The following is a 27,763-nucleotide window of genomic DNA, read 5'->3' as shown; positions in this document are numbered from 1 at the left end:
GACCCTTGGTCTGACCAGAGGGGCTCTATGGTAGCACCCTCGAATCCCACAGCCGTTAAGCTCCTTCTTTCTCCATCCGACAAGCAACAGGTGTAGCATGCAGTTTAGTCACTTCATGATAAGGCAGTCGTGGGCAGATTTGTGGGCTTCACACTGACAAGGTGAGTGTGAAACAGGTGAGAGAGTGGATCTAGGCGAGCTTGGCACTAGGAGGCGACCACATTTAGAGGTCACCATCTACGATGTTTTTCTCAATCAGTTGAGCTCCCTCGCCACCACCTTGACACTTGTGGAGCAGAGCCCCATCCTACTTGTCCCGCATTTGGTGTACCTTTTCCCTTGGTACCATGTTTTTACAGTGGAGAACATGGACTCGAGACACCATGTTCCTTGTTTCCCATTGATGCTCTGCTTCCTTGGGCTCCCAAGGAAATATAGAGCCATTCTCCCCTCCATTGGTAGAGTGTTTGGCACGGTGCTGTAGTCGTCGCCAGATTCAACAGCATCAGTGGTGGTAGACAACCCCGGCCACCGCCCTGACACTTGTGGAGCAGAGCCCCATCCTACTTGTCCCGCATCTGGTGTACCTTTTCCCTTGGTACCATGGTTTTACAGTGACGACTGGTGGATGAATCCGCAGGGACTAGATCTTTGGCACGCCCATGGTGCTAAAATGAATTTTCAGTTGAGCTTCACGCGGGAGAAGCCGATCTATGGATTGACTATATGGGTTATCAGATTGCCGCCTGAGGCAAGGATTGATCAGGCACACTAATGGCCACTCCAGAAGTGTGCTGAGATTTTCGGAGTGGATGTCTTCTTCATCTTGTAGTGGGCACGGAAGATTGGCATTGAGCCAGTGTCCACCTTGTTACGCCGATGCACGGACAAGGACTACTCGACCTCCAAACCTCCTCAAAGTCACAAAAGGCAGTTTTTCTAGAACATGCATCCACTCAGAGGAGTGCCTTGTTTCTTGCTTCCTTGTCCTCATGAGTTGAACCATAGTGAGTTGGAACGTGCATGGGCTCCACGACTGTGCACGTAGTTAGCCGCAGTACCTGATCCTTCGGGAGGAGTTGCAGAGGGCAGTGGTAGGGTGAGTAGTGGACTTCCTGTTGATACAGGAGCACATGTTTTAGCATCAGACATCTGACGGTGCCATCACCTTCTTCTGGGGAGAGGCCTTGAGGTGTGGTCTCTTGTTGTAGGACGGAGCGGAGGGGTGTGCATCTCGGTCTCCCAAACAGTGGCCCGAGATGTCTACGATTAGGGTGAGCTTATCCCTGTGCTGGCAGTTTGGATGGGAGTTAGGTTGGGAAAGTCCAGGATTGGGATCCTAAATGTGTATGCCCCAGCGTGCAGACAACACCGTCCAGACTTTTGGAGGAGGCTCACAGGTACGAACTCTTGGTACTTCCAGTTGTCCCCCTCTGAATTTGGGAACGAATCAAACCTTGAAAAACACAAAGTCCCCTAGGTCTGTTTCAACCTGTTATGCAACCTGTATGATCCACAACATACATCTAGAAACCCTGAAATTACTCCAGGATGTATTCAGACACAAGATCTTTTTTTTATTTTTTGCAAAGACAGGATCCTTCTAGTAATGCTTGAAAAACTTCATACAAAACAGCAGCCCCGAACGTGCTAAGTATGGAAAAGACCGATAATGGTTGAAAGAAGAAAACTAGCCTGTTCTAGAGAAACCCAGCTCACTGCCTAGGGAATCTCTGGTATAGGGGCTAATAGCCAGGTGGGGGGACTATACAACCAGTGAATCCCTCGCGGAGTGAATACGTAGAAAACTCCTTCAGGCTAAGCCTTGCAGAAATGTGCGCGCCTCGCGATAGCTGCCCTAGAGCCCTAGGTCCCGCATTCCCAAGTGGAGCGCAGGGTGTAAATGATATCCTGCCAAATGGCGACCAAGGTAACTGAGGGTGGAACCGGATGCTCACCCATCACGAGACTACAGGGAGTAGCCCGAATGTTCCATGCCGTGATACTGGCTACTACCTCCCACACGCTATCCTCCAAAGGGGAATGAGGATTCGGGCTATCGAGAGGGACTGCCTCATGGAGCTCTATCCTCTGAATGCTCTGATCTTGCATCCGGTAAGCTAGAGAGACCTCATCAATCTGGAACATGTGACCTTCCTCAGTCAACTAGGCCACCATCCCCCAAGTGTAGTCCCTTTGAAGGCTCTGCATGCCAGTGATAATCATGTGGGCTCCTATCCACATCCTCACTGCGCTATGATAGCTCCAAAGGCAGAGGGATCGTCTCGGAATTCCAGCAGAGCAGCAGTGACACTATCCCTGCACGTGCATCTGCTCCAACCACGGGCCTATGGGCAAGCCTCTATTGGCGGCCAGCTTGAAGAAGTAGGAGATCTTCCTCGGTCGTAAACTGGACCATAGGCGCGTCCAAATCCTGGAACAGACCTCCTGAGGCACCCTTTGGGCCACCCAATGCCTCTCCCTTGAAGGGGTTCATGTTGAAGAGTCCATCTAAAGCCTCCTGCCAACCGAGTGGTATAGGAATAAAAGGGTACCTCGTCCATCTGCTCGGAGAGGCCGATGCTGGAAGGCCAAAACGACTCTCTCAGATCCCAGTGGACCTCCCTCAGGGGCCTACCTTCCCAAAGCCAGTCGGGGGCATCCTGCTCTGGGATGCAGGGAGGATCAGTGTGCCACTCCCTCCCCAATCTTGCCACCACTCTGATCCAGACTCCCGTCCATCTCTGGGTCTCTCTCAGTGAGTGCCTGAAGTAGGCCTCCAGGCCCTACATGGAAGAAACCAAGTTGCTTGTTGCCTCGTTGGATCATCATCCTCAAGAGGACACCAATCCAAGAAAATTGACCGAACCATTTGCTGTCCATCCACATGCGGAGTCCCTCCCACCAAGACTGAGGGATGGCTAAGTCAATTGTTGCCCTGCCCCTCGCTTATGCGCTATGGTTCCAAGTCTCTCCATGGGTAATCTGTTCCATCTGCCAAAGGAGCAAGCTGGGCCACTGCCCCACTGTGCCCATCCAGTGTGAGTCCGTTGTCCGAGCATGCGTCCATCCTGATCTCATGGCGCGCACTCTCATCTCTACCCCTAAGCCAGTGGGATCCTAGGTCATGTTCCCTTAGTCTCTCTATGGAGGTTAGGTCTCGTCGCAGTGCACGCCGGCGCTCTTGAAGAGCCCTCCTCCGTCTAAGGGCATGAGATTGCAACTCCTCGTTGCTCCTCTAAATCGCATCTGCCACCCATCACGAAGCCCAGCCTCGCAAGGTACTGACTGTGGCTGCTGCCAAATCTCTGCAATGCCAAGCTGAATCTCCTTGCAATAAGTCGTGTGGAATGCAGACCCCCTTTCGGGGAAGCCCACAGTATAATATTGCTGGAGAGTGGTTTGACATCGTGGTGCTTGCTAGAATCCCTGTAGAGCTGCCTCTGTGGAGTGCCTAGTCCCCGACATAGAAGCAATCCAGCCTCTCAAGCAATCCATCATGTCGCCTCTGGCTGAATGAGAAGAGAAGCCTGCCAGGGATCTTGCTGACTCTGGCTCTCTCCACAGGTCTCTACAACTGATTGAGAAGATGAACTGCTCTCATGTGCTCTGCTTTGCTGTTGGCGCATCTTGGAAAAGAAGGCACCCCCTGCTTGTCCTCCCCAAACTCCAGGTTGTTGAAGTCTCCTCCAATGATCCAGAAGTCAACATCTGGAAGACACTCTGAATTGTATGGTGTGCTAGGCATGTCTGTGATGACCCGGGTTGGTTTTTTTTTTTTTGGGTAGTTGGACATGGAGGTAAACGGTATGTTGGTATCATGACTTGATTTCAACACATTCCTCAAGGTGATCCTGAGAGCTTTTGGAAGGGAGGGAAGGGAGGGAAGAAAGGTGATCCTGACTGTGGCTCTCTCCACGGGTCTCTACCAACCGATTTTGAAGATGAACTGCTCTCATGTGCTCTGCTCTGCTGTTGGCATCTTGGAAAAGGAGGCACCCCCTGCTCTGCTCTGCTTTTGGCATCTTGGAAAAGGAGGCACCCCCTGCTTGTCCTCCCCAAACTCCAGGTTGTTGAAGTCTCCTCCAATGATCCAGGAGTCAACATCTGGAAGACACTCTGAATTGTATGGTGTGCTAGGCATGTCTGTGATGAACCGGGTTGGTTTTTGAGTTGCAAGGGTGAAGAGCAGTTGGACATGGAGGTAAATGGTATGTTGGTATCATGACTTGATTTCAACACATTCCTCAAGGTGATCCTGAGAGATTTTGGAAGGGAGGGGAGGGAGTATATATAACTTTGGGGCGTTGAGGAACCACATTGTGACAATGAGAGGGGGAGTTGGAAATTAGGGTCCATTGTCCCTCTGTAAGCCCCCTCACGAGGAGAGCACATGACATGGTACAATATAGCATTGGGGGGCATGAGAGTCTACTGTGTGAGCATCAGGTTTGGGTGTTACATGGGTAGATCTAGGTGGAGGGAAACATCTACAGTACAGCCATGTGGGCAGCACTATAGGCTGCAATGTGGGCATCCACATGGTTCACTGTTAGAGGTAGCTCTGGAAGCTGCCAACTTTTGGGCAGCATGCAGCAAGATTAGGATATGAGGTTCAGGCTGTGCGTTGACATCTGCAGGTCTTCTTGGAGCATCCAAAAGGCACTGGATCAGTTGTATGGCTGCTATGCAGGACTGCACGGGAGCTGCCAACGAAAGTCATGGTGGTAGGCTACTGCAGAAGAGGCCAGTGGAGGCTGCACACAAAGGAGGCACAGTAGAAGTAGGGGTTTCTGCAAAGGCCTGGTTGGGCTTTTGGAAATGGCAGGTGGACTGGCAAACAGCCAGAAAAGGCGACCGAAGAAGACCTCTTATAGGCCAGCAGAAAGAACCAACAGCAGGTCTGCCGATCGACAGCCCAGGTTGGCTGGTTTGTGGCATTTCCGTTGACTGGACCGGGTTGGTTGACTGGAAAAGGCCCCATTGTGGGGGCATTTGGCAGCTCAGTCTTTGGGCATTCCACCCTACTCCAGTGTGCGCGGATCAACAATCTATTGGAGAGCAGATGAGTGGATGAGTGCAGTAGCAGAGGTTCTCACAGAGTTCAGACTGGAAGCAGCCCTCACATATTTGGAGCAGATCCTGGTGCATACCTCTACAACTAGTAGGAGAGCACACGTCTGCAGTTGGATGGCCACCAAAGATCACTGAGGAGCATGCAACCTGAGGAGTGCAAGGACAGAAGTAGGAGCAGTGTTTGTGCTCACCATAGAGCATCCAGGGCTGCGGACTGCTGCGTGTTTTGGGATCACTGGTGAAGCTTTCAGTAAAGTTCTTGGCTCAGATCTGTGCAATATATTCTGAGACATTTTTTGAACTGTGCTACTGTGGTCTGTGTCCTGAGTTTGGTGCTTGTGAGTTCTCTCTTGTGGACACATAAAGTTGAAGTTTTTGAATTATAGCATTCCCCTTCTCCTCTCTAAGATTCTTCCATTGCACACACCTTATCCATTTACTATTTCTGCTGCATGGAGAAACCAGCCAAGGGTGTAGGTTTTTTTAACAACTCAAATGGCCATTTCCTGTTAATTGCAATAATTGATAGCAGTATTTTAAAAGCTCTGGCATGTACCACACATAATGAAGATACTGTTTATCTTTATGGAAATTTGATGGGAAGATGACCCACACCCATGATGTTGAGTTGCATCTTGGCACAAGCGACCCTTATCCCATTACTCCATTGCACACTCTATAGTCTCACTCAATGCAGAAGTTCTGTTTCAAAAATTTCTACATCTTATGGTGTTAAAGTTGCCACACCATGTTTTCTCTATGCTCTCCCAGTGTTTAGTGAGTTTCCAGTTGTGGACATTGTGGTGACTATGTCCTGTTGTTTACCTTTTCTCTTCTTCACTCCTTTGAGTTGTGGCTTTTAAGATCCAAGTTTCTGCAGTTCTGTGGCTCTTTCATCTTTTGTATGGCATGAGTCTTTCTCTTGTCTTCAGTGATTTCTTTGAAGTGATAGTTGAAGTTTGGAAATATTTTACTGTGAAAGGGATTGATGCCTTGACTGAAATGGGTTGGGGTGCTCAGCAAGATGCAGCATCAACACATGTCACAGTTTGTTGTAGAAAACTGGTGTCTTGCTCTGTTTTATTTGCAACTGCCATGACAAGGTGAGGATGGTGGCTGGCTTTTTTTGGTTGACAGATTCTTATTTTTGGAGACAAGGTCATTCTCGAGGATCCTGTGGAGCAGTAAGTTCTTTAGCGCTTTCCATGTGTGTGATGCCAGCTTCTACAATGGCTCTTAAAACATATACTTGGTCTACAATCGAGTTATTGATGCATACCCAGCAGCTCATCTTTTTTAGGCATAAAAATTTAAGTTGGTTATAACTACAGACATGTGTATCTCTATCCGTTTTGTCCAGTTGCTTTGGTAATGAAAGGTTGGTGCACCTGTCCGAGAAATTGGTGCTGCTGCAATAAATCTTTATTTCTGTTTCTGCTTCAATGTTGCAAGAAGATAAATTTATACCAGATCAACGTGATGCATTGTTTTTAATGTTCACACAAGATTTTGTTAGAAGGAAATGGAACAATATTTTAATAAGATTTTGGGCAGATCATTTTATAAGTGGTTTGAATGAAGAAGCCTTAGGAATGAAGACAGGTGATACTCTTTTAGCTGGACGATCAGGTTTAAAGGTGATGCTTTTGGCTTTGAAACATACATAAGAAAGACAAGAAGCATACAGAGGAGACCACTGTAAGAATAGATGTTTTTGATGTTATAGAGAGGGACGTAGGGAAGAAGATAGAATAATAGAAAGGTGTGTGTTTGAGAGGGAGGGAGAGAGGGAGAGGGGAGAGAGAGGTATGAGGTAGGGAGTGTATGGATGTGAAGGAAGCAGGAGGGAACTTGTAGAATGAATAGAAGAGGACAACATCAAAGTGAGAGTTCAGTAGTGGGACAGTGAGACTTATATAGCTGTTCACTTCTTGTTTCTTAACCCTCTCAAACCCCTCCTTTTGCCCCTAGGGCTACCTCTAACTTGGCCTCTTTTTCCCTTTATGCAGCCATCCCTTTCCATAGAATTTTGCCCTGAAAACCACGTGGTGTGGCTGCCACACCACAGTGCCAGAGCAGCAAGTGGTGCTGATCAGCCTGGCCAAAGATGGGGTTGGTAATACTGCACAACACTCTTTGGCTGCTATGATTTTCAGCTTTCGATAATCCCTTCCATTTGATGAGGTACTCAATGTAGATCTTGTTACGAAGTATGGTGCCCACAACCCCTTTAAAGATGGCACTTCTCACAGAAGACCAAACATAGATTTGACTTGCGGGTTCACAGTCCAGTGTAGTCCAACATGGGTTGATGTTTATTGGCTTCTGTTGATCCATAGTTTGGTCATTGTCAATGGTGGCATGGTAGTCTGATGGGATCATCATGTTTGTGATTACGTACGGAACATTTCCATTCTAATGCCATGGTCTTAAGTTTTCTCATACCCCACAGATGGAGTAGTACATGGATCAGGAGGAGTGGCAATTCTCTTCTGCTCCCATCTATAGGCACACGTCACAATGATGGGTACACATGAGCATGCCTGACTTATGTGTATCCAATTCGCGAGACCTCTGATCATGGATGTTTACATTGCAGCATGCTACTTCCCTCCACGCGGACATCAGATTATGCTATGACGGTCTCAAAACTGTATCCTTTTTAAATTCTTTATGACGATATTCAGAGATATGGACAGGTGGGGGAGTATCTGTCACGGGCATCTGTAGCCTGTAGCCATGCTGGCTAGGGCCAGCGCAGCAGCCACGCAGGACGCAGCGGGACAATGCCATGCAAGCAGGGGGAACTGTCGGCACGCCAGCAGCAGCACCGGACTGTCACCTGGCAGTCAGTCTAAATCATTGATCGCCGCATCATCATCCAAGTCGGGGGAGTCAGACAGGAGCAGGAGGCTAGTTGGTGGCGATGGCCTATAAAAGAGTAGCTCTTGGTCCTCAATCATCATCCACTCCTACAAGTTTCTAGCCTTCAGCCAGTGGCAGCCCTCAGAGTTTAGATCAGGGCAGGAGAGTCTGCAGCAGCCCTGCAGCCCCTTCCAGGCCTCCTTCAATTAGTCCTCAGCTCAGTCTGGTACAGCAGTCTCTATTTCTCTTTTGTAGTGAGGGTTCTCCCTCTATACAATACTTGTTCTTTACAGTTGTATTTAGCCCTCTAGGCCTGACATTGTTCAGTTATTATTTTCCCTCTTTGGAGGCCCACGCTATTCTCTCCCTTTGATTCGCACACTCACTCTAGAGTTCCGCTTCTGTTTTGAGCTAAAGCCGCTCAGCGAGCTAGGTTTACTCTCACCCCCACAGATACCATGGCCCTGAATGGGGCATTCATGTATATCAAGTAGAGCGCAACATGGTGGCTGCAGAAACCACGCTGAAGATAGTAGGGTGGGCAGATACCCGAACATTCAAGGTTGCATCGTCTCAGGCAGCGGACCTCATCTTGGGAGCCTGATGGTGGCACCAGTTCGAAGTTCGACCTTACTATCAACACCAGGGTTTGGACCTCATAATTCCGGACCCGGCTCAAGGATACTTGCCTCGCCCTTTGATTTCAGCAATTCAGATGGCACAAGAGATTTGCTGAGGTGGTGAGGCGAACAATAGTCTACGCCAACTTGACTAGTATCGACACTCCAGCTAGGACCCCCGAACAAGAAGCTTTGCTTGAACAGTACTAGGATATTTTTCCTCACATTGAGCCTCCCTCCAGCTCTACCTCCGAGTTGGGTAGAGGACCATTGTATTGAGCTAGTTCTTGGATCATCACCCCCCAGCAAGCACCCTTACCGTCTCAGTAAGATGATGGAAGAGGAGCATGAGTAGCAATTAGGGGAGTTGTTCCAGAGTGGCTTCATACACCTCAATAATTCCCCATCCGCAGCTCTGATCCTCTTCGTCAAGGAGAAGGATAGCAGAGCCCGGATGTGCGTGGGTTACCGCACAGCGAATAAGCTGACCAACAAGAGCATGTTCCCAATGTCGAGGATCGACTACATCGTGGAGTGCCGAGTCTTCAAACCCTTGATCGGTATGATGACCCAAGTCTTCAACCCCTTGGTCGGATGAGTGTCTTTCTAGTTTTAGATGGCATTCTGATTTTTTCGAAGGATCACGAGCAGCATGTGAAGCATGTTCAATAGGTTCTTCAACTTTTGAAGGACAATTAGTTGTACATCAATGCCAAGAAAAGTAGTTTTTCTTAGAAGAGGTACATTACTTGGGACACATCATCACTCCGACAAGTGTTCGCGTGGACCTAGCCAAGTTGAAAGATATAGTGGAGTGGGAGGTGGCTACCACAGCTCAAGAGGTTCGGATGTTTATGGGCATTTGCCGGGCATACATCAAAGACTTGGTGAAAAATTGCAGTACCCATCACCAACCTTTTACAAGGAGTAAAGACCAAGACGTAGGCCATCACCTTTACTTCGGTAGCTCTATTAGCCTTTGCCTAGTTAAAAGAGGTAGTTACCACAGCTCCGTGCCTAGCATTGGCACAATGGGATCAACCCTTTGATGTATGAAACGATGCCAATGATTATGCCATTGGAGCAGTCATGGAGCAAAATGGCCACCCAATCACATTTGAGGGCGCAATTTATTTGCATCGGAGACCAGAGACTCGGTGTATGACAAGGAGTTATGTGTGGTCATCCATGCCCTCAAGACATGGAAACATTTTGTTTATGGCCAGGATTTCATGGTTCGCACAGATCATTAGGCCTTGCGGTCACTTCAGACCATGCTAGTCGCTCAGTGGTCAGACCGCGAGACCATATGGAGCCAGACTTTTCAGTAGTTTGGTGGCATGATTGAGTATCAGCTAGGATCAGAGAATGTTGTGGCAGATGCTCTTAGTAGGCGAGGAATGGTCACCCCTATCTCCATAGTGCAGGACTCCTCTCTAGTAGAGATGCGCGACCAGTACTATATGGACTGAAGTTTCTAGGTACATCGTTACAAAGTGATGCTTGACACCATCGATGCAAGGGTACCATCGATGCACATGACACAAGTCATGCTTATTCCATGCAAGGGTACCATCGATGCACATGACACAAGTCGTCTTTTTCTTAGATGGTGGTACGACGTGTGTGGCATGCCCCATATCATATATTGGATAGGGGTTCGAAATTCACCAGTCACTTTTGGAGAGCCTTGTTCGACAACTTTGGTATGAAACTTAGTTTCTCCAACAATTTTCATCCGCAATCAGATGGTGAGTCAGAAGTGTACAACCAGCTATCATTCAACATTCTGAACTGCTATGTTGTAGATGCTCAGTCCCGCTGGGATAAATGTTTACCATTATTTCAAGAGATCCTGAAAACGACACCCATTCTCCCAGTGTGGGTTGGACTCCCTATGAAGCAGCTTTCGGCAAGAAATTCAAGTCTCTTCTCACCAGGACATGTGAGAAGGTATACGAGGCCGAATGCATCACTCAGACCTATGAGCAGACATGGAGTCAATGAAAGACCGCATTGCCAAAGCCTAGGAGACCTACCGGAAGCAAGCCAACAAGCACCGCTGTGATGTAAGCTACAAGGAAGGGCAGTGGGTCTATCTCTGGATCATGAAGAAATGCCTTAAGCAGATTGGGAAGAAGTTCCTGGAGCTCTCTCATCGAAGCTGTGGCCCCTCTCCGATAATCAAAGCTGTAAATGGTGTGGCCATGAAGCTGCAGCTACCTTTGACATGGACCATGCATCCCGTTTTTCATGTGTCATGGCTGAAGCAGTATGTGGGTCTGGCACTTGCAAGAGTTCCACATGTGGAGCAGCCCAAAATTGTTGACGAGGCCGAGGTCGTTGAGACTGAACAAATCTTACTTTATTGGTTCAAGAGAGGGACAAACAATCGACCATGCTTGTATGCAGTGAAGTTCAAGCACAGGGGCTCCCACAAGGCACCATAGGTGGAAGGGTATTTTTCACAGATTATCCAGGCCTCCTTGAAGCATACAAGGAGGCCTTTTCGATATCCTAGTTCGAGTTTCAGCAGAGGCGATATCATGGGCATCTGCAGCCCATGGCCATGCTGGCTAGGGTCTGTGCAGCAGCCACACCAGCTGCAGCCAGCGCAGCAACCACTAAGACAGCAGCGGGACAGTGCCACACAAGCAGGCAGAACAGTTGCCATGTCAGCAGCGGCACCCGACTGCCACGTGGCAGTTAGACCACGTCATCAGCCAGGTTGGGGCAGTCAGACAGGAGCAGGAGGCTGGTCGGTGGCTATTCAGCAGTCATTCGGTCAGTTCTAGGGCCCAAGGGGCCTATAAAAGGGCAGCCCTTGGCCCTCATTAACTGAAGGAGGGCTGGAAGGGGCTGCTGGGCTGCTGCAGACTCTCCTGCCCTGATCCAAGCTCTGAGGGCTGCTGCTGGCTGAAGGCTAGAAACTTGTAGGAGCGGATGATGAAGTCCTCAGCCCGGTTCAGTCCGGTGCAGCAGTCTCTGTTTCTCTTGTGTAGTGAGGGTTCTCCCTCTATACAATACTTGTTCTTACAGTTGTATTGAGCCCTCTGGGCACGACATCGTTCAGTTATTATTTTCCCTCTTCAGAGGCCCACTATACTCTCTCCCTCTGATTCTCACACCCACTCCAAAGTTCCACTTGTGTTTTAGTGCGTCATTCTTTCAGTTCATATAGTAGCGAGCAGGAGAGAGATGAGTTAGGCTATCTCCCTGCTACATACTCATTGGAACTTCAATGCTAGGACCAGAGTCACACAAGCAGAGATCGTAGATTTTCAGGGTGATGCCATAGTAATACCAGACCTCTAGCTTGCAGAGTTCAGGCACAGATTGGAGGAGACATAAATCGGATCCTCCATCACGCAATACGGGAGACATTTGCTAGATATGTGTACTATTCATGAGCTGCTCATATGTTAAGGGTTAGAGGTGGCCAGACTCACAAAGATATACGTGTTGCCCACATGGAGGCCCCCGCTTTCGCATCATAAATCTATGACCTTGTAGTACACTCCCTGATGCCAGGAGTTGACCGCTCACACTTGTCCTTTGACGCTACGTTCCCCAACCCATTGACCTGCCACTTTCACATACTACCACTTCGGCTCTGACCCTTCATTAGATCACAGTTATAGTAGCTATCTGGCCACTCTTTTGTTAGAAAACAGGGACGGAGGTTGCTTGCTGCAGCCAACACTCCCGCAGGAAGATTGTGAAAATCTAGCTTAGCAATCACACAATGCCAACTCAAATATCACTCCGTTCTTAATTGTGCATACAAGTGAATATAGATGGATGTAGACAGTTAATGAACCATGCACATGAGAGTGGGAACAGTAAATATGTATTGTTCCAAAGATGGACAAGACCTTGTACAAAAGTGTGCACAGTGTGCCACCATCTAGCAAATGTGGTGCTGCCTAGATGTGGACCCCTGGCAGCATAAAACTGTCTTCTACATCCTCTTTGCACATGCAAACCTCTGTCAGCCTTTGTGCTCTCCAAGAGTTTGAGTGGGTTGAGTCCCCCAAACAGCCCGACCAGGTCTGTGACCAGTCTGCAGACTGGCCCAACCAGTACATGGGACCTGCATGCCGACAGTCTTGCTGCAGACTGCCAACCAGCCACCACATGGTAGCTGCCTATTTTGGCCTGACCTGCCCCTGCATTTCTCTGACTGCTTTCTGCAGTCCGTCGACCTGCTTTGCTGATGCCTTGTCCTGCATCTGCCGGTCAGTGCCAGTTCATATAAAGTGGCCTGGTCAGTCCTTGTGCACTGCCCTTGCAGGGCCTGCTGCTGTCTCAACCTCATCCCTCTACCAGGGCCCTGTGGTGCAGTGCCTAGGCAGCCCTTCCCTGCAGACATATCTGCTGTTCATAGCCTGCTGCCCATATGCCCTGCTACAGCACTCAGATCTGCCCCCGTGGCAGCCTTCCTCTCTGTCTGTGTGGGATCTCTCTGTCCCAAAATATGCTGCTACTACACCTCCCTATATCCGTCTCATTTGGGGGCTCACAGGTGGGGAGATGACCACAATAAGCCCAACACCCCCTCTCAGCGACCCACGGTGGGACAATGCCCACACGTTGATGTAGATGCTTCATCAGCTCCCACTGAGGAGCTATTAGAATCCATCTGTCTTCAAAACCACAGCTCTTGCTGCTACAGGTCTGGTCTTGTACAAGCAAGCCATCTTCGAACACAGGTACCATCCAGGTAGCACCAATGGTCTATGGCACCACTATCCTCGATCATGAACCTGCTTGAGATCTTTACCAATGGTGGCACAGATATCAGGCCTATCCAGCTGTACCCCTTAGAATCGAAGGACAACTTGGATCCTACCAAGCACCATCCTCCCAAGGTCTATTTAACCGGTCACCAACATGGCCATCCTAACCAAATAACGAACTTGAGTGATTCACATAGGTCCCCATCATCAAGTATCTTTCCAGAAAATCTGGACAACCTCGGTAACATTTGGTAGCAACATACTCTCTAGATATGTTGATATTCTCGTCTCCACTGTATGGCTTTGACAGGTTCACCTCCGTCTCTTAGTATTGTGCAACTGGGCTGTGAAGAAGCCTCTGAGTCTCCTGTCCATGTCAACAAGTCATACTCCTCGAAGCAATCATCACCATCCTTGATAAAAGTCATGCAGCAAGCAATAATGACCTCTGCAATAATTCCCCCTCTGCAGGAAGGTCTTCTCTCTACACCCTCTCAAGTCCTAAGACATACATGGCAAACAATATGCCCAATACAAGCAATATATGCAAAGGGAATATGCATATCAATGGATCCACTCGTACAAATGCTTGCTTTAAACAAGCTAGGTACCTCTTGGAGGCACCCACCGCATCCATGTGCAACCTTATACTACAATTTCCAATGTCCCTACTTCTCAGATTCTGATCCTTGAGGTCTCTTCGGAGACTTCGAAACAACCCAGGTCTCTTGGAGGCACCCACAACATCCATATGTAACCTTATACTACAATCTCCAATGTCCCTGCACTCCTTTGACTTTGATCCTCGAAGTCTCCCTAGCGACACCTCCCTTACGCAAGCCCTGTTGGAAAACAGAGATGCAGGTTGCTTGACGTAGCCAACACTCCTGCAGCAGAAGATTTTGAAAATATATCCCAAAAATCACATATCTCAAATCTTACTCCTTTCGTTATCGTGCACACAAGTGAATACAGATAGATATAGACACTTAATGACCCATGCACATGAGAGCAGACACAGTAAAATTGTGTTGCTCCAAAGATGGAGAAAACCTTGTATAAAGATGTGCATATTGTGCCAACATCTGGCAGATATGGTGCTGCCTAGATGTGGACCCTTGTCGCCACAAAACTGTCTTCGACCTCCTCTTGGAACCTTCAAAACTTTGTCGTCCTGCCTGCTCTCCAATAGCTTCAGTGGGCTGAGTAGATTGCCCCCCCACAGACCTTCCTGCTGCTCCGGTGGACAGCCAAACTGTGAGGCACTATATGCCTTCCTTCTAACCTTCCTGCTGCTCTGGATACATCACAAAACTAAGGCTTAGATTGACCTCGATTCGTGGTGTCCCTGCTGTTGGAACTGCAGCCATTTGTTAGGCTCTTAAATTGTTGTGGGAGCAAGGCTAGGGCTTTTATGTAGGGGCCAGATGCCCCCAAAGTAGCCTGACCAGGTCTGCAGACTGGCCGGTGGGTAGCAATCTACAGATCCTTTCCTCAGTAAATGTAGTTCATGGCAGCTGCCTATTCCCCCCGGCCTTCATTTGCGTTTCCCCGACTCTTTCAGAGTCTGCCGATGCAGTGTGCACTCTACTGATGTATAGTCCTGCATCTGCTGTTGCTTTGCCGATCAGTGCCAGGGGCCCTAGCAATTCATGTGCACTGCCCTTGCAGCGCCTGCTGCTGTCTGAACCTCAGCTCTCTTCTAGGGCCCTGTGTAGCTCCTAGGCAGCCCTTCCCTATAGACATATCTGCTGCTCACATGGCAGCTTGCATGCTGCCCATGTGGCAGCCCTGCGACAGCACTCAGACCTCCCCCGTGGCAGCCTTCCTTTCTGCCCATGTGGCATCTCTCTGTCCCAAAAGATGCTACTAGTATACCTCTCCTATGTCCGTGGACGTGTACGTGGACACACTCAATGAAATGTATGTGTCGTCTCTCTTGGAAGTGTACGTGGACACACTCGATGATGTACTCAGTCAGTCGTATCCCGCCTAGAAATCCTGCACATTACTCTTCCTTCTGGCAAGACCATCAAGAAGCTCCAAAATGGCAAAGCCAACGGAGTAGGAGTGTCTCCAAATAGAACTTCTAAACTATGGGTGTAATATCCTTGCCCCTACCCTAGTCAAGCTACACACATGAGGTGGAGACTGAGGAACATGCCTTGATGTGCTGCTCACGGATTCAGATCTCTGGATTCCAGAATTAGTGCCACTTATATAGATAGTTTGATCACCTTGCACATGACTGGGCCAATAAAACCAGATGCATAGGAGATGTCCCAAACATCCCTCTCTAGGTGTCCCTCCACCCTCTGCTCTCTCCCCTCCTTGTTTTTAGGTCCAGATTTGGAGAGTGGTTAGTGATCAAAGATGCCCCTGTTCCCCACTGGCACCACACTGTTCACTTGAGATTCTACCTCTTGAAACTGCTATGTAGTCTGTCTAGAGGGTGAGGAGTCCCTCTTGGAGGAGGATGATATTGGGGCTGATGATATCATGGCAATCGATCCCTCTAATGATGTTGATAATGAGGTTGGGGACGTAGCCGAGAATCTTGGTGATAGTGACATGTTTGGATCCTTTATCTCTTGCACCCTCGAGGTGATTTTGTTAGATTGAACTTTCCTTGAATTGCAGCCATCTATGTGACCATCTAATTGACCATTATGTTTGGCTTGGACTCATTAGACCCTTCTTAGAGTCTTCTTCCTCTTGTAGGTTTTTTCTCTTTCTTCAATGTACCCTAGACAAGACCCATCTTGTAACATCCATATGGGGTCCATTGACCCCCTCTCTTGTTTGAACAGTCACAGATTGAGTGCGATCCCTACGCGCCATAGAAACTAGCTCATCAGGGACAATCTCTACCCATCAATCACTCATGGAGGAGAACAAGCTTATTGATAGGCAATGTGTTAGGATGGGCAAGCTTCTACATGGGAATACTTTTAGTCTAGTATTGGTGGATCAAGTGGAGAGGATGTACTTGTGTTTCAGCTTCATTTCCTTCCACTATCATTGCACACGATGTTTCGATACCAGAGTTTAGTGGATTATCCGGGTGCTCGAAATTTATGCAACTAATCTGAGGAGAGATTGGGTTGCATTTTGGAGAGATTTTCAGGTGGTTGCGAGACAGACTGATTCTTGGATAGTTGGAGGGAACATTAACATGTTAGAGTAGCGTATTGACAAGAGGGAGGGAAGGGAAGCTAGCATGCTAGTCTTCAATACTCATGATTGTTTTTGCTTTGTTGAAAGACAATTGTCTAGCCGATGGTGGCATCACTTGTACTTTGTTTATCACCCATTGGGACATGATAGTGGTTATCATCATTTTAGCGTTTCCTGAGATATTGGATAATTGTAACGCCATCCTCTCTCTCAGATGGACCTTCTTTTGTCCCATTTCCAAAGGGGGAGATAATAGAATCCTTATCTCCTAGTGGAGGCCAATCACTCTTCTAGGCATTGCCTACAAGATCTTGGCCAAGCTAGTAAGCCTCAGACTTCAGCCCCTCCTCTGTGATCTTATATGCATGACACTCAAACTAACTTTGTACAGGGCATGAGCATATTTGATAGCATCTTCTCGTTTTGTTAAGTTAGAGTGGGCCAAGGAGAGTCATCAACCCTTGTCTATTCTATAGCTTGAATTTGAGAAGGTTTATGATAGGCTGGACTAGGGTTTCTTGGAACCCTCCAAAACATTTGTTTTTTCAAGCGAAAGATCACAGATTCTTCGAGGGATGGATAACAGATTTTTCCTCTCTTCCTCAATGCAGAGCCAGGTTCCCACTCAAGGTGGGTGAGGAGAGATATCCAGATCAGTCATCAGGGTCACCCTCTTGCCTCTTACCTAAGGCGATGAGTCATTTCCTCTGCTCGCAAGCTGAACTCATTGGAATTCGTCTTGCCATCACAATTGATGAGAAGCTTCTTGATTGTGCGCTTGCGGAGGATGTAAACCATATTTCTAGTCTTAGTTATCTCTGATGCTTCAGGGCCACTTGTGACGACTTTGCCTTGTGGTAGGTGCACTTATCAACGGATGCGAATCGATAATCAGTTACGATGTTGAGTATCACTTCTCAATCTGTAGATTCGGCCTGGAAGAGCATAACTAGTCTGAATGTATGGCAGATTTGGCAATCCAGATACACATTGGGTAGAGATGGGACTTAGACTTTTGCCTTTCAGGCATTTTGTATTATCTGGCAGAATCTGGCAGGACATCATTCACACTGTCATGGCCCCTTGAGGCAGGATTCAGGGCTCTTCACGTGTCCTTATGGCCAGGAGAGCATCTTTTATGAAGGATTGGATTTTGTTTTGCACATACATTGCCTCAGGAAATTCCTGGCATCTCCACTCTCTGACTAGCTGTAACAAGCTTATTTATTTTCTGCAAGATTTCGTATGAGGTTCTCACAAGAGTTTGTCATGGATTTTGGTATTTTGGTCATATGTAATAGAAGTTCTCCTTTTAGGGGGGAAGAAAAGAGCACAACTATAGATCTCAACAAAAGCTAGAGATTGATTCTTATAACTTTCCATAACCCTTGAGGTATAAGCAGGTAATTGGCTTTTTAAAGGGCTCTAGAGGGATTTCATATGTAACTTCGCAAGCTTCTCTAAATAGGATGATGAATGCAAGATTCTAAACAAGGAATGCAGACATTTTCTATTTTTTCATATAATTGTTTTGTATTCTGAGCTTTGACATCATTGTTATTGTATGAAACATATATGGTCTATAAATGTGTTAGAAATTACTTAATAGAGGGTACGCACAGCGGAAGACTGATAGTAATGCCCAGGAGCTCACACGGTGTGGTGTGGGTGTGGAATCACAAATTTCTTAACTTATGTGCATAAAATAGATGTGCAGACTCATCCTTAGACAATGAACCAGCCAGATAGAGAAACCACCAAAATAATATATTTCAGTCCAAAGCTATGGACACAATACAAAAGAGATAGATTCAGAGTCCCACCAATGGTGTGGTCCTCTGATCTTACCACAAGGTGCTTCTCCTATTTGCCAGTTATCTCTAGACTCGAGCCTGCGTGCTCCACCTCGAGTGTCTGTAGACTTTCCGTCCAGAACGATCCTCTCCACCTTGCTGTCTGGAAACCAGCCTAGGTGGGCTGCCACTCAAGCTCAGTCTGCAGCTCCTTCAGGGTCACCTTCACCTCCTGTAGGCCCAAGGCTTGCCTTCTTGCTGCTCCTGTCTGCTGTCAGAGGGCTGCTCCAGAGAATTGCTTTATGAGGGCTGGCGGCCCTCCTTTTAGAGGGCACAAGACCTGCCCCAAAAAACTGACCAGCAGCCTCAAACTGGCCGACCCAAACAGGCCGACCAGGCTGCTATAAAACTGCCCTAAAAGGGCCCTCATAACTAGGGCCTCTGGCCCACAAAACTAGGGCTTTGGCCCTCACTTCAAGGCAGGGTCCCAGCCCCTATGCAGGCCTGCCTGGCTTTTCTATATGGGCTATAAATATGCCCTCCCAGGGTCAGTCCCTTGCAGCCCTATTTGCTGCTGCTCCTGACCTCCTGGGTGCCCATTCTCCAGCCCCGTACTGCTCCGTACAGTTGCGTGCCACTTGTCCCAGGTCTGCACACCCTCCGTACTGCTCCGTACAGTTGCGCCACCTGTCCCGGGTCTTCTCTAGATGTGCCGCCCACATGACAGCCATGATGCTGTCCATGTGGCAGCCCCTTTCTCTCTTTTTCTGTGGGGTACTGCCCTAGGTCTCCCTCCCCCATGCTCTCCTCATATGGGGGCTTACAGATGGGGATGTGACCATTCCAACAAAATATGCCATCAAAACTGTATGAAGATAACATGCATGTGCATGTTTAGGTCTGTTCAATGCCAAAGTGGAAGATATGGTTTTAAATACACCTTTATATAAAAGCTTAAATACTTGAGTTCAACAGTTAATGTAGTCATTCGTCAAGGATTTTCCTTATCTGCTCACAGATTTGTTCTTATCTGTAGATATGGCATGTAGTTTCATATTATTTTTTGTGCAGAGGACTTGCGTGTCACTAAAGCTCAGTGTTCCTGCAGGTGGCCCATGTGTGACTGCTTGATTGCTTTCTACTCCTCAGGATTCCCTCTCGAGAAGGCAGAGGCATATGCAGAACTTCGGAAGTCTCTCTCTTTCTCCTCCCTTTCTTGACACACCACAGCATGGGCAGATTCATGTCTTCACTTTTTAAAGCATGTACATAATCTATAAAAAAAGAACTCTATTGACTGCCGAGGGGATACAAGTTTCGCTAACTTTTCTCCTGTGCTGTGCATTTTGTTCCCTTCTACCTAGTACAATGATGCAAATGTAGTATCTTTCTTTTGCTTTTTTCTGGATGTTGATTGGCTACAGGTTTCCCATGATTGGAATGGTTATGAAGTTTAAAAGGATTTTTGTTTGGAAGATCCTCTCTTTTGCCTCTCTATCCATTTGTGCTCAAAGTGATGGGTTCATTTATGAACAGATTGTAGTAAGAGAAAGCTTTGTAGACCACTACGTGCTTCTGTTTTTTGGCAAAATTAAAATTTATTGTTTCAAAATTCTTTAGAATATTAGAATTTACAAATGTATACAGTTCACTGTAAAGATCACATTTTGGAAACCATATCTGATGTTTTTCTTGTACTATTTGCAGGCCTTTCCTAGTAAACGACCTTAAATTGCAACATTTACTTCACGACCGCCGAAAAGTTTATGCTGTATGCTGCTATCGTCATCATCTCTGTCTTTTGTTGATATTGAAATGACTTCCTGGTGTTTGGACTGTACTTAGTCCTGGTAGTCTACCTTGTTTTTGCATCACACTAAGTGAGCACAGACTTCGTTTAGGGGAGCTTTGCATTTGAAGAGAGTGTCCAGGGGTTAGAGCACTGTTTGAATGCATTATACTGTTAGAGTGCCTCTAGAGTGGCAGAGCGTTCCTCTTATGAGCATGAAATTGAGGGGCATGTATGCACATCCAGGACTCATGTGGAAACCATATCTTTTCGTAGCTGGGTTGCTGCTCTGAACACCTGTCAAAGAATAGGGTTAGGGGTGCCAGGAATGGCCCGTCAGCCCTTGAGGGCTTTATAAACTCAGCCATAGGGGCTGGAACTCCCAATTTGACTAGGCCCTTGAGGGCACATACGCCCTGGTAAGCACTGGGCACAACTGGGTAGTACACCTACATTTTAGGTCGGGTGGGCCAGGGATAATGATTGGCAGCAGGGGCCTGGGTCGGCCCTGCATGTGGGTCAGCTCATATTGGCTAGTCAGGTATTGAACAGGGCAAGTTGCCCCTCTTTGGAGGTTGAGTGAGCCGGCATAGTTAGTAAGGGGAGGGGGCAGCGCCTGTAGCCTTCTTCCATAAATAAAGGCCCCTTGGGCCTGTCCAAGTAGTCAGCCACTGAAACCCCGTCACAAAGGCATGTGGAGCTAGGGACAGCAGGGGACCAGATGGAGCAGAGAGTCGGAGTATATGAGTTGACAGACCCAACCCTGGGTGGATACTCATTGCAAGAGGAACACAGTAGTAGGAGCTTCAGGCAGCTTTGGGCTGTAGGATGCCTTTCAATTTGAAGACGATAGTGGTTCATCGTACTCATGTCTACGATCCTCATGGCAAGAGGAACGCGGTAGTAGGAGCTTCAGGCAGCTTTGGGCTGTAGGATGCCTTTCAATTTGAAGATGATAGTGGTTCACCAGCCTACAAGCTGATTCACCAGCCTACATGCTGAGAGTCTAGAGAGGCTTCTAATAGGCTTCAGATCATCGAAGCGTACCTGAAACACAGGCAGAGATCATTCCCTCCACCTTAGGACAATTTGTAAGAGATGGTAGACAGCATAACAGCCTGGCACATTGGGGCTGCCTGCCGTTGCAGTGTAGCGATGGGCAGACAACAGAGCTGATTAGCTGCATCCTTGGTGGGCATCTGGCTTGTACACATTGTGCTTCTGTCAAGAGAGATCATACAAGGCCTTTCAGCATCGTGAACACCTTTGTGAGAGAGATTTCTACAGTTTCACAAATCCAGTGTCACTTGTATAGACCCCGCTCCTGGGCTCCTGTGGCAGTAAGACGAGAACAAGGGAAGCAGCCTGCAAGGGGGCTGTTTCGTACAGGCCCTTGTGTGTGGATGATTTGTACGAATGCTCAATCAGAAGTTTCTATTTTCTCCTATAAAAGAAGCGCTTCCATATAATCATGCAAGCTTTTTCCATTGCTTTCAATAAGGCATGCGTCATAGCAAGGCGGTTGATCCCTTTTGTTAAGGGATATTTGCATCAGGTTGACCTTTTATGCTATACGAAGAGTTTCATAAAAATTGTGTACATTTACTGCACATGAAACACCTTTTGTTAAGGGATATTTGCATCAGGTTGACCTTTTATGCTATACGAAGAGTTTCATAAAAATTGTGTACATTTACTGCACATGAAACATACAGACGCACATGTGCTTGTGCACATACATGTACAGATGTGTGCGCGCGTGCACACGCGCACACACACACACACACACACACACACACGAATGGATGCGCACCCTCGTACATTTGTACGTGTGTCTGTGTGTGTGTTGGAGAGAGAGAGAGAGAGAGAGAGAGAGAGAGAGAGAGTTTGTGGAGCTCCCCCTTTGCCTTCCAGTGTGCTGTTGAATAGCCTGAGCCCCCCCCGCAACCCCCCCCCCCCGCGGGGGTTTCCAGCCTCCCCCAGCCCCTGTTTGGGTCCTCCTAGCAGTCGCGCATTGTGTGTGGGAGACAGAGAGCAGGTCGGTGGAGCTCGCCCTTTTCTTTCCTGTGTGCCATCGGATAGCCAGCCTCCCCCGGGCCCCATCCCCTCGTTTGGGTCCTCCTAGCAGTTGCGCAACCTTCTGGGCACTCAGTTCCTGCTCGTGTTTGCTCTGCGAGACCCCTTCAAGCACTTTGTCTTCTGCGAAGGTCACCTCGGACTTCTACTGCAGTCCGCGACTATTCTCTGCCTCTGCTCTATCTTCTGCCACCCTAGATTACTCTCTTGTTGTTCACCACAGAGTGGATGAGTGTGTGGGGGTTTTTCTCAGTGTGACTGTGCAATTGACTCATAATTTTCTACTTGTAGTTGTGCTACCCCTACATCGTGGGTTTTCCTTCTTCATCGACTTTTACTTCCCTCTTTCATTCACTGTTCATAGACCCTGTCATGATCTCTGTTTTCACCTGTCCATAATTCCCCTTTTCCAGCCTTTAAACTGTCCTATACTTAAGGTTTTTGCGGCCCAGTTTAGCCCCTTTTTTCTACTACCTAAGCCTGTCCTTTCCTGGGCCCTTTGCTGTTCATATCTCGCATCTACAGTGCTTTTATCTTCATGCCCTCTTTAGCCCTGTTTTTTATCTCTTACTTCAGTCCTTTGTTACCGCGAATGGATGCTCTTCAGTTCAAGAGGAACGGCCCCAAGCACCATCAGGTTGTTGTAGAAAATTCAGAGCCATGTGCAAATCCGGAGCTGCAACCATTCTTGATACATTGCAGGAAGGTTTTTCTGAAAGGAATCAAGCTTTGGGTGATAAACCTGCCCGATAGTTTCGTGTTTCTGTCCACGCTAGCTTCTGTATGCACCTCTCATGAGCTTGGCTCAAAAAGCAGTGGTTTTGTTTTCTCCAGGACGTATGCCTGATGCAGGAGATGTGGCACAATGGTTGAAATCCCTGCCTAAGGGTTGCTTCGTTGAGGGCTTTTATAAGGCAAGCAAAGGATTCTATGAAGGATGCCCAATATAAGCGACAACTCTTGCAAAAATCTCCTCTCTTTTTGGGAAATCAAATGTGCATGTTTATCCATGGATGTCTACCAAGAACTATCAAAGCCTTATTCATCACAGATGCCCAACGTGCGTTGAGGTGGTAGACTTAACTTTATATTGCAGGCCTGCATTGCCTTACTTGGCTGAAGCATTGGGGAGAGTGGTTTCTCCGGCATGTGCTCTTGGCGATGTGAACTCCTTTTGTGTGTTGTGGGACAATGATAGGACCACTTCTCCACCTTTAGCCCTTCTAGGCAATGTGGAGCTGGGGGCATCATTTTGTTTTATTCAGAAGGAAAAGAGGGATGGGCCAAGGATATAGAATTTCCAAACGCCATATTAAATAAGGTGGTCGAGTATAATGCATCAATTTATGGATTAGAAGATTGCCTAAAGGAGGGAGTGAGAGAGATAGAGGTTAAAGGAGAGAGAATACAAGGCAAGAAGTCCTAATCTACAAGAATCATATAAAAGAAAAATGGAGTTAAAAGAAGCTTTTGACTTCTACAAATTTGTGCATGTTTCAAGAAAAGATAATCAAAAAGCTGATGGGTTTGGCTACAAGAACCTTGTCTTCTTTCAAAATTCCTAACTTGTGCTTTGATAGATACAGGTTGGTCAACTCCTAAGATATCCAATGTTACTTGGATATAATATATTTTCCTCATGGATTGAGCCCTCAATAGAAGCAAAGTCTAGTAAGGAAAGATCGCCCTTACACAATTCTAGGTGATGTTCTCTTCAAGCAAGGTAAAGATAAGATTCTCAAGAGGGTGGTATGCTTAGAAGAATCTAAAAGGATTATGGAGCTATGCAATGAATGTGCAGGTCACTTTGCCTCAGCTAGCACAATGTGTAGGATTCTTAATACTGGGTATTACAAGCCTAGGCTTAACAAAGATGTCCATGAGTGGTGCCAAAGCTATGAAGTGTGCCAAGCATATGGGTGCATGCCCTTGGTTCCTAGACCCTTAAACCCTCTACTAAAATATGGATCATTTGAGAGGTCGGCGGGCTTAGATTTTGTGGGACCACTTCCTCTCTCCTCACATGGGAAGTATGATATATTGGTGGCCAGTGGCTGCCCCTCTGAACACACATAAACATACACAGTAGAATGGACACATGAAGTTGTCACAATGTAAAAATGACAATGTAAATAATACATACAATTTGAAGGAAAGCAAGCTTGATTTGTAGGATCTATGTTCATATCTTGAGCCATTTACGCATGCCGAAGCTTCATCTTGAGTCCCTTTTTGGTATTACAAAACCCAACAATGCGAGCCTTCCAATGCTTCTCTATCTTTGCTTCGTCCTTTCTTGAAACCTTGAATTGAACTATTATAGAATGTTGCATTGTAACCCATGACATTAGCCTAAACTCTTGAGCAATCAGGTTGATATGGTGGGCATGCCATTCCAAGATGTTTTCTTCAAACTGACATGGGCTAAATTCACAGGTTCTTGGTCTGAATGTGGCAAATTTGAATATATGCAACCTGAATTTTGACATGTATCATCGAAACCTTCTCCTACGGCTGCACACTCGAATGATGCTTCTTTGGCAAAGCCTGCAGCAGTACCACGCACTCGTGGTTCGAGGAACTCATCACCCCCATCAGTGGCTGAAAAAGACAAGGCTAAATTGCAGATTATGCCTTCCAAGGAAGAGGACAAAATGCCAGCTGGAGGGAAAGCTTTTTCATTGGATTGGCAATCGCCTAAAGCATTCAAGCCAAGGACAATGGCTAATAGAAATTAGACGGAAAATACATCATCCTCGAAGGAGATTGTGGCAGTTGATGGATTTGGGGTTGGCAGGCTTATGCCACAGTGGTTCGTGCTGATCCTATGTGTTTGGTAGCCTTGCCTTTTGATGATCTCGTCTCTTCCCCTAGCCCTATTTTTAATGACGATCAAGGGAATGCTTATCAGGAATATGCTGGCCTGCCATAGCCTGTTGCGTCCATGCGGGAATAGCTTTGATGTTATGTTACATCTACTGGTTTGTACATATGTTCATACCAATCAAATGCTTTATGCATAATGTTCAGGGCCTTTGCAATATAAATAAATGGAGGTGCTTGGGGATTTACATTATGTTTCACAAGCTGCAAATTGTCTGTTTGCAAGAACATAATCAACACTGGGCAATGAAGGTGTCTTTGCGGGATTTCACATCTTTAATGCTGGCCATGCTTCCTTTCTAGGAATTTGACATGCTGATTCATCATGATTTACAGCTGCAGATGGTATATAATGACCTGCATGGTCGTTACCTCATTGTCAGATGCATCATAAATGGGGGTACTTATGACTTTACTTCACTTTATGCCTCTTCCACTTCTGTGGTTCGGGCTGGCAGATTATCCCGGGAGGGGTAATGCTTTCATACGTGAAGATTTTACGAATTCATCCTAGCATTGACGATAGTAGTGCTCATTGTTCTCACATGATGCAAAGAGAAAAGGATGTATGGAAAATCATGTCTGACACGTTGCGTGCTTATAATTTCTGGCAGCATCTTATGCTTGCTGATGTTGCATACACATTCCATCATAATGCATTTACTCAGTATTGGGCTTGCTCCGATTGATGGTACATGCTTCATGTGGCACAGTTTTGATAATTTCACTTGTGAGATACATTTGGATTATACTTTGCGCTTATCTGATCACTTTCCAGTATATATGACCTTGCATTATCGGCTACCAATGCATGATGTGTAGCCGCCTCATGAAATTCTTATCTGAAGCACCATGCCTTTCAAGCGATGGTCAAGGCTCTCATTTGTAGACTTATCTTGCATGCTTCTGTCAATGTAGACTGGGCAGGCGACTGTTTCTCACTGGGTATGCAGGATCTGATTAAAAGTTATGGCAAATGCTACCATGGGGAAAAGTGGTAGAGGCAAAGGCTTTGATTCAGCACTTCACTTTTGTAGCACAGCAGGGCCAATTGTTGATGGATGACCAATCTGCTTTCCAGCAGCCCTTCATTGCTTGGCTGAGAATGATCAGCAGAAGCTAAGAAAATGGCAGCTTTGCTTTCATGAGAAAGCCATGCAGGATACATGCTGCTCTTCTAAGGCTTGCTTCAAAAGCCTTCATACTTCTCGCCATATGCATTCTTTGCATCGGGTGTAGCATCAGAATGGTTTGTGGACAATAAATAGGCAACAGCTTGATGATGTGGTGCAAAAATACTATTCTAATATGTTTGCGGCCCCTCCTACTCTACCTTTGGGGGTAATGCCCGGAATGTTTTGCTTCGCAATGATCAACCAATTCTCTTCCAGGAGGAAGCACATAAGCTGGAGCTGCCTTATATGGATCAATAATTGAAAGCAGCATTGTCTAAGTTGGGGCGTTCTAAATCCCCAGGATGGGATGGCCTAGCAGTTGGGTTTTTTGCTGAATTTTGGGATCTATTGAGTCCTATCCTATTGCCTATGATCAATAATGTGTGGCTCTTTGGCAATATGGCTTCATCGTGGGAAAAGGGATTGCTGCGTTTGTTGGAAATGGGCTAACCCCCTCAGGTGCCCCCTTGTGGCTAGTGTGTGGATTAATTGGATTCTAGGTTAATGGAACTCTTTGGGCGCTGGCTGCCACGTGTCTTTGTGGGAGTCCAATCCCATAAGCAATATGGGAGGATTGGATCCCTTGGATTTAAAAGAGGGTTGAGACCTCTCTCTCTCATCCCGCCGGCCTTTTTGGGAGAGAGAGAGAGGGCATGCATTGCTATGGGGCGAGGGAGTGGGATCCCTCCGTACCCAGTGCACCCCGTCGTGACACATGGTGCCTTTTGGAGCTTCTACATGGTCTCAGAGTAGGTGGACTGTGCAGTGGTCGCGTGGCGGCTGTGGCTTCAGATCTCTGGATGTGCACGCCTCGGGAAGTGGCGACCCATGGCGGACTGTTTGGCAGACTAGGTGTTGTGCAGAAAGTCGTGAGTTGCACTGTGGGCATTAAGTGCAACCTCCCCGTGGAGGGTCGTGATTCGCGGCGCGATTTCAATGCGACAATTAAGGCTGCTTGCACCGGCGGCTTTATTTGGTGGTGACACGTTTGTGCACTTTGGGAGAGCTTAAATTTGCTGACCTCGTGCTGTTTGTGGTGTCCCCCGGTTTGTTGGTTGGGGCCGGCCTTTGGTTTGGCAGCTCACCTTTCATGGTGCTTAGCCCACGGGGGGTGTTGGAAATGGGCTAACCCCCTTGGGCACCCCCTTGTGGCTAGTGTGTGGATGAATTGGATTCTGAGGTAATGGAGCTCTTTGGGCGTTGGCTGCCATGTGTATTTGTGGGGGTCCAATCCCATAAGCAATATGGAAGGATTGGATCCCTTGGATTTAAAAGAGGGTTGAGACCCCTCTCTCTCATCCCGTTGGCCTTTTTGGGAGAGAGAGAGGGCATGCATGGCCATGGGACGAGGGAGTGGGATCCCCTTGTATCCGGTGCACTCTATCGTGACACCTGGCGCGTTATGGAGCTTCTACAGCGTTTGATTCCAAAAAGCCCCTATGCCAATGTTTGTCAGATTGGTGGCCAATCACTGTTGTATATAAGCTGATTTCTAAAATGCTGGTCTTGTGCATATCACATTTCTTATATATGGGCTTGCACCCTGCTCAGTATGGTTTTGTGCCTCGTA

At 47.3% G+C, this 27,763-nt stretch overlaps 1 protein-coding gene across 4 annotated transcripts in view; it reads left to right on the top strand.

Annotated features, from left to right (window-relative positions):
* LOC147892238 (inositol hexakisphosphate and diphosphoinositol-pentakisphosphate kinase VIP2-like) overlaps window positions 1-27,763 on the top strand; it is a 248,985-nt gene that overhangs the window by 48,245 nt on the left and 172,977 nt on the right. For all 4 annotated transcript variants that reach the window (XM_087388899.1, XM_087388900.1, XM_087388901.1 and 1 more), the window contains 3 exons: window positions 6,214-6,260; window positions 19,379-19,462; window positions 19,978-20,041. In XM_087388899.1, coding sequence (XP_087245025.1) covers window positions 6,214-6,260; window positions 19,379-19,462; window positions 19,978-20,041 — 195 coding nt within the window. The remainder of the gene's footprint in view (window positions 1-6,213; window positions 6,261-19,378; window positions 19,463-19,977; window positions 20,042-27,763) is intronic.

This window comes from Dipteris shenzhenensis, chromosome 17 (assembly GCF_047967505.1).
Source record: "Dipteris shenzhenensis isolate YYH24624 ecotype China chromosome 17, Dip_SZ_1.0, whole genome shotgun sequence".
NCBI classification, from domain to species: Eukaryota; Viridiplantae; Streptophyta; class Polypodiopsida; order Gleicheniales; family Dipteridaceae; genus Dipteris; species Dipteris shenzhenensis.
Note: the sequence above shows the minus strand (reverse complement) of the source record. Positions and strands in the feature narration are given on the sequence as shown.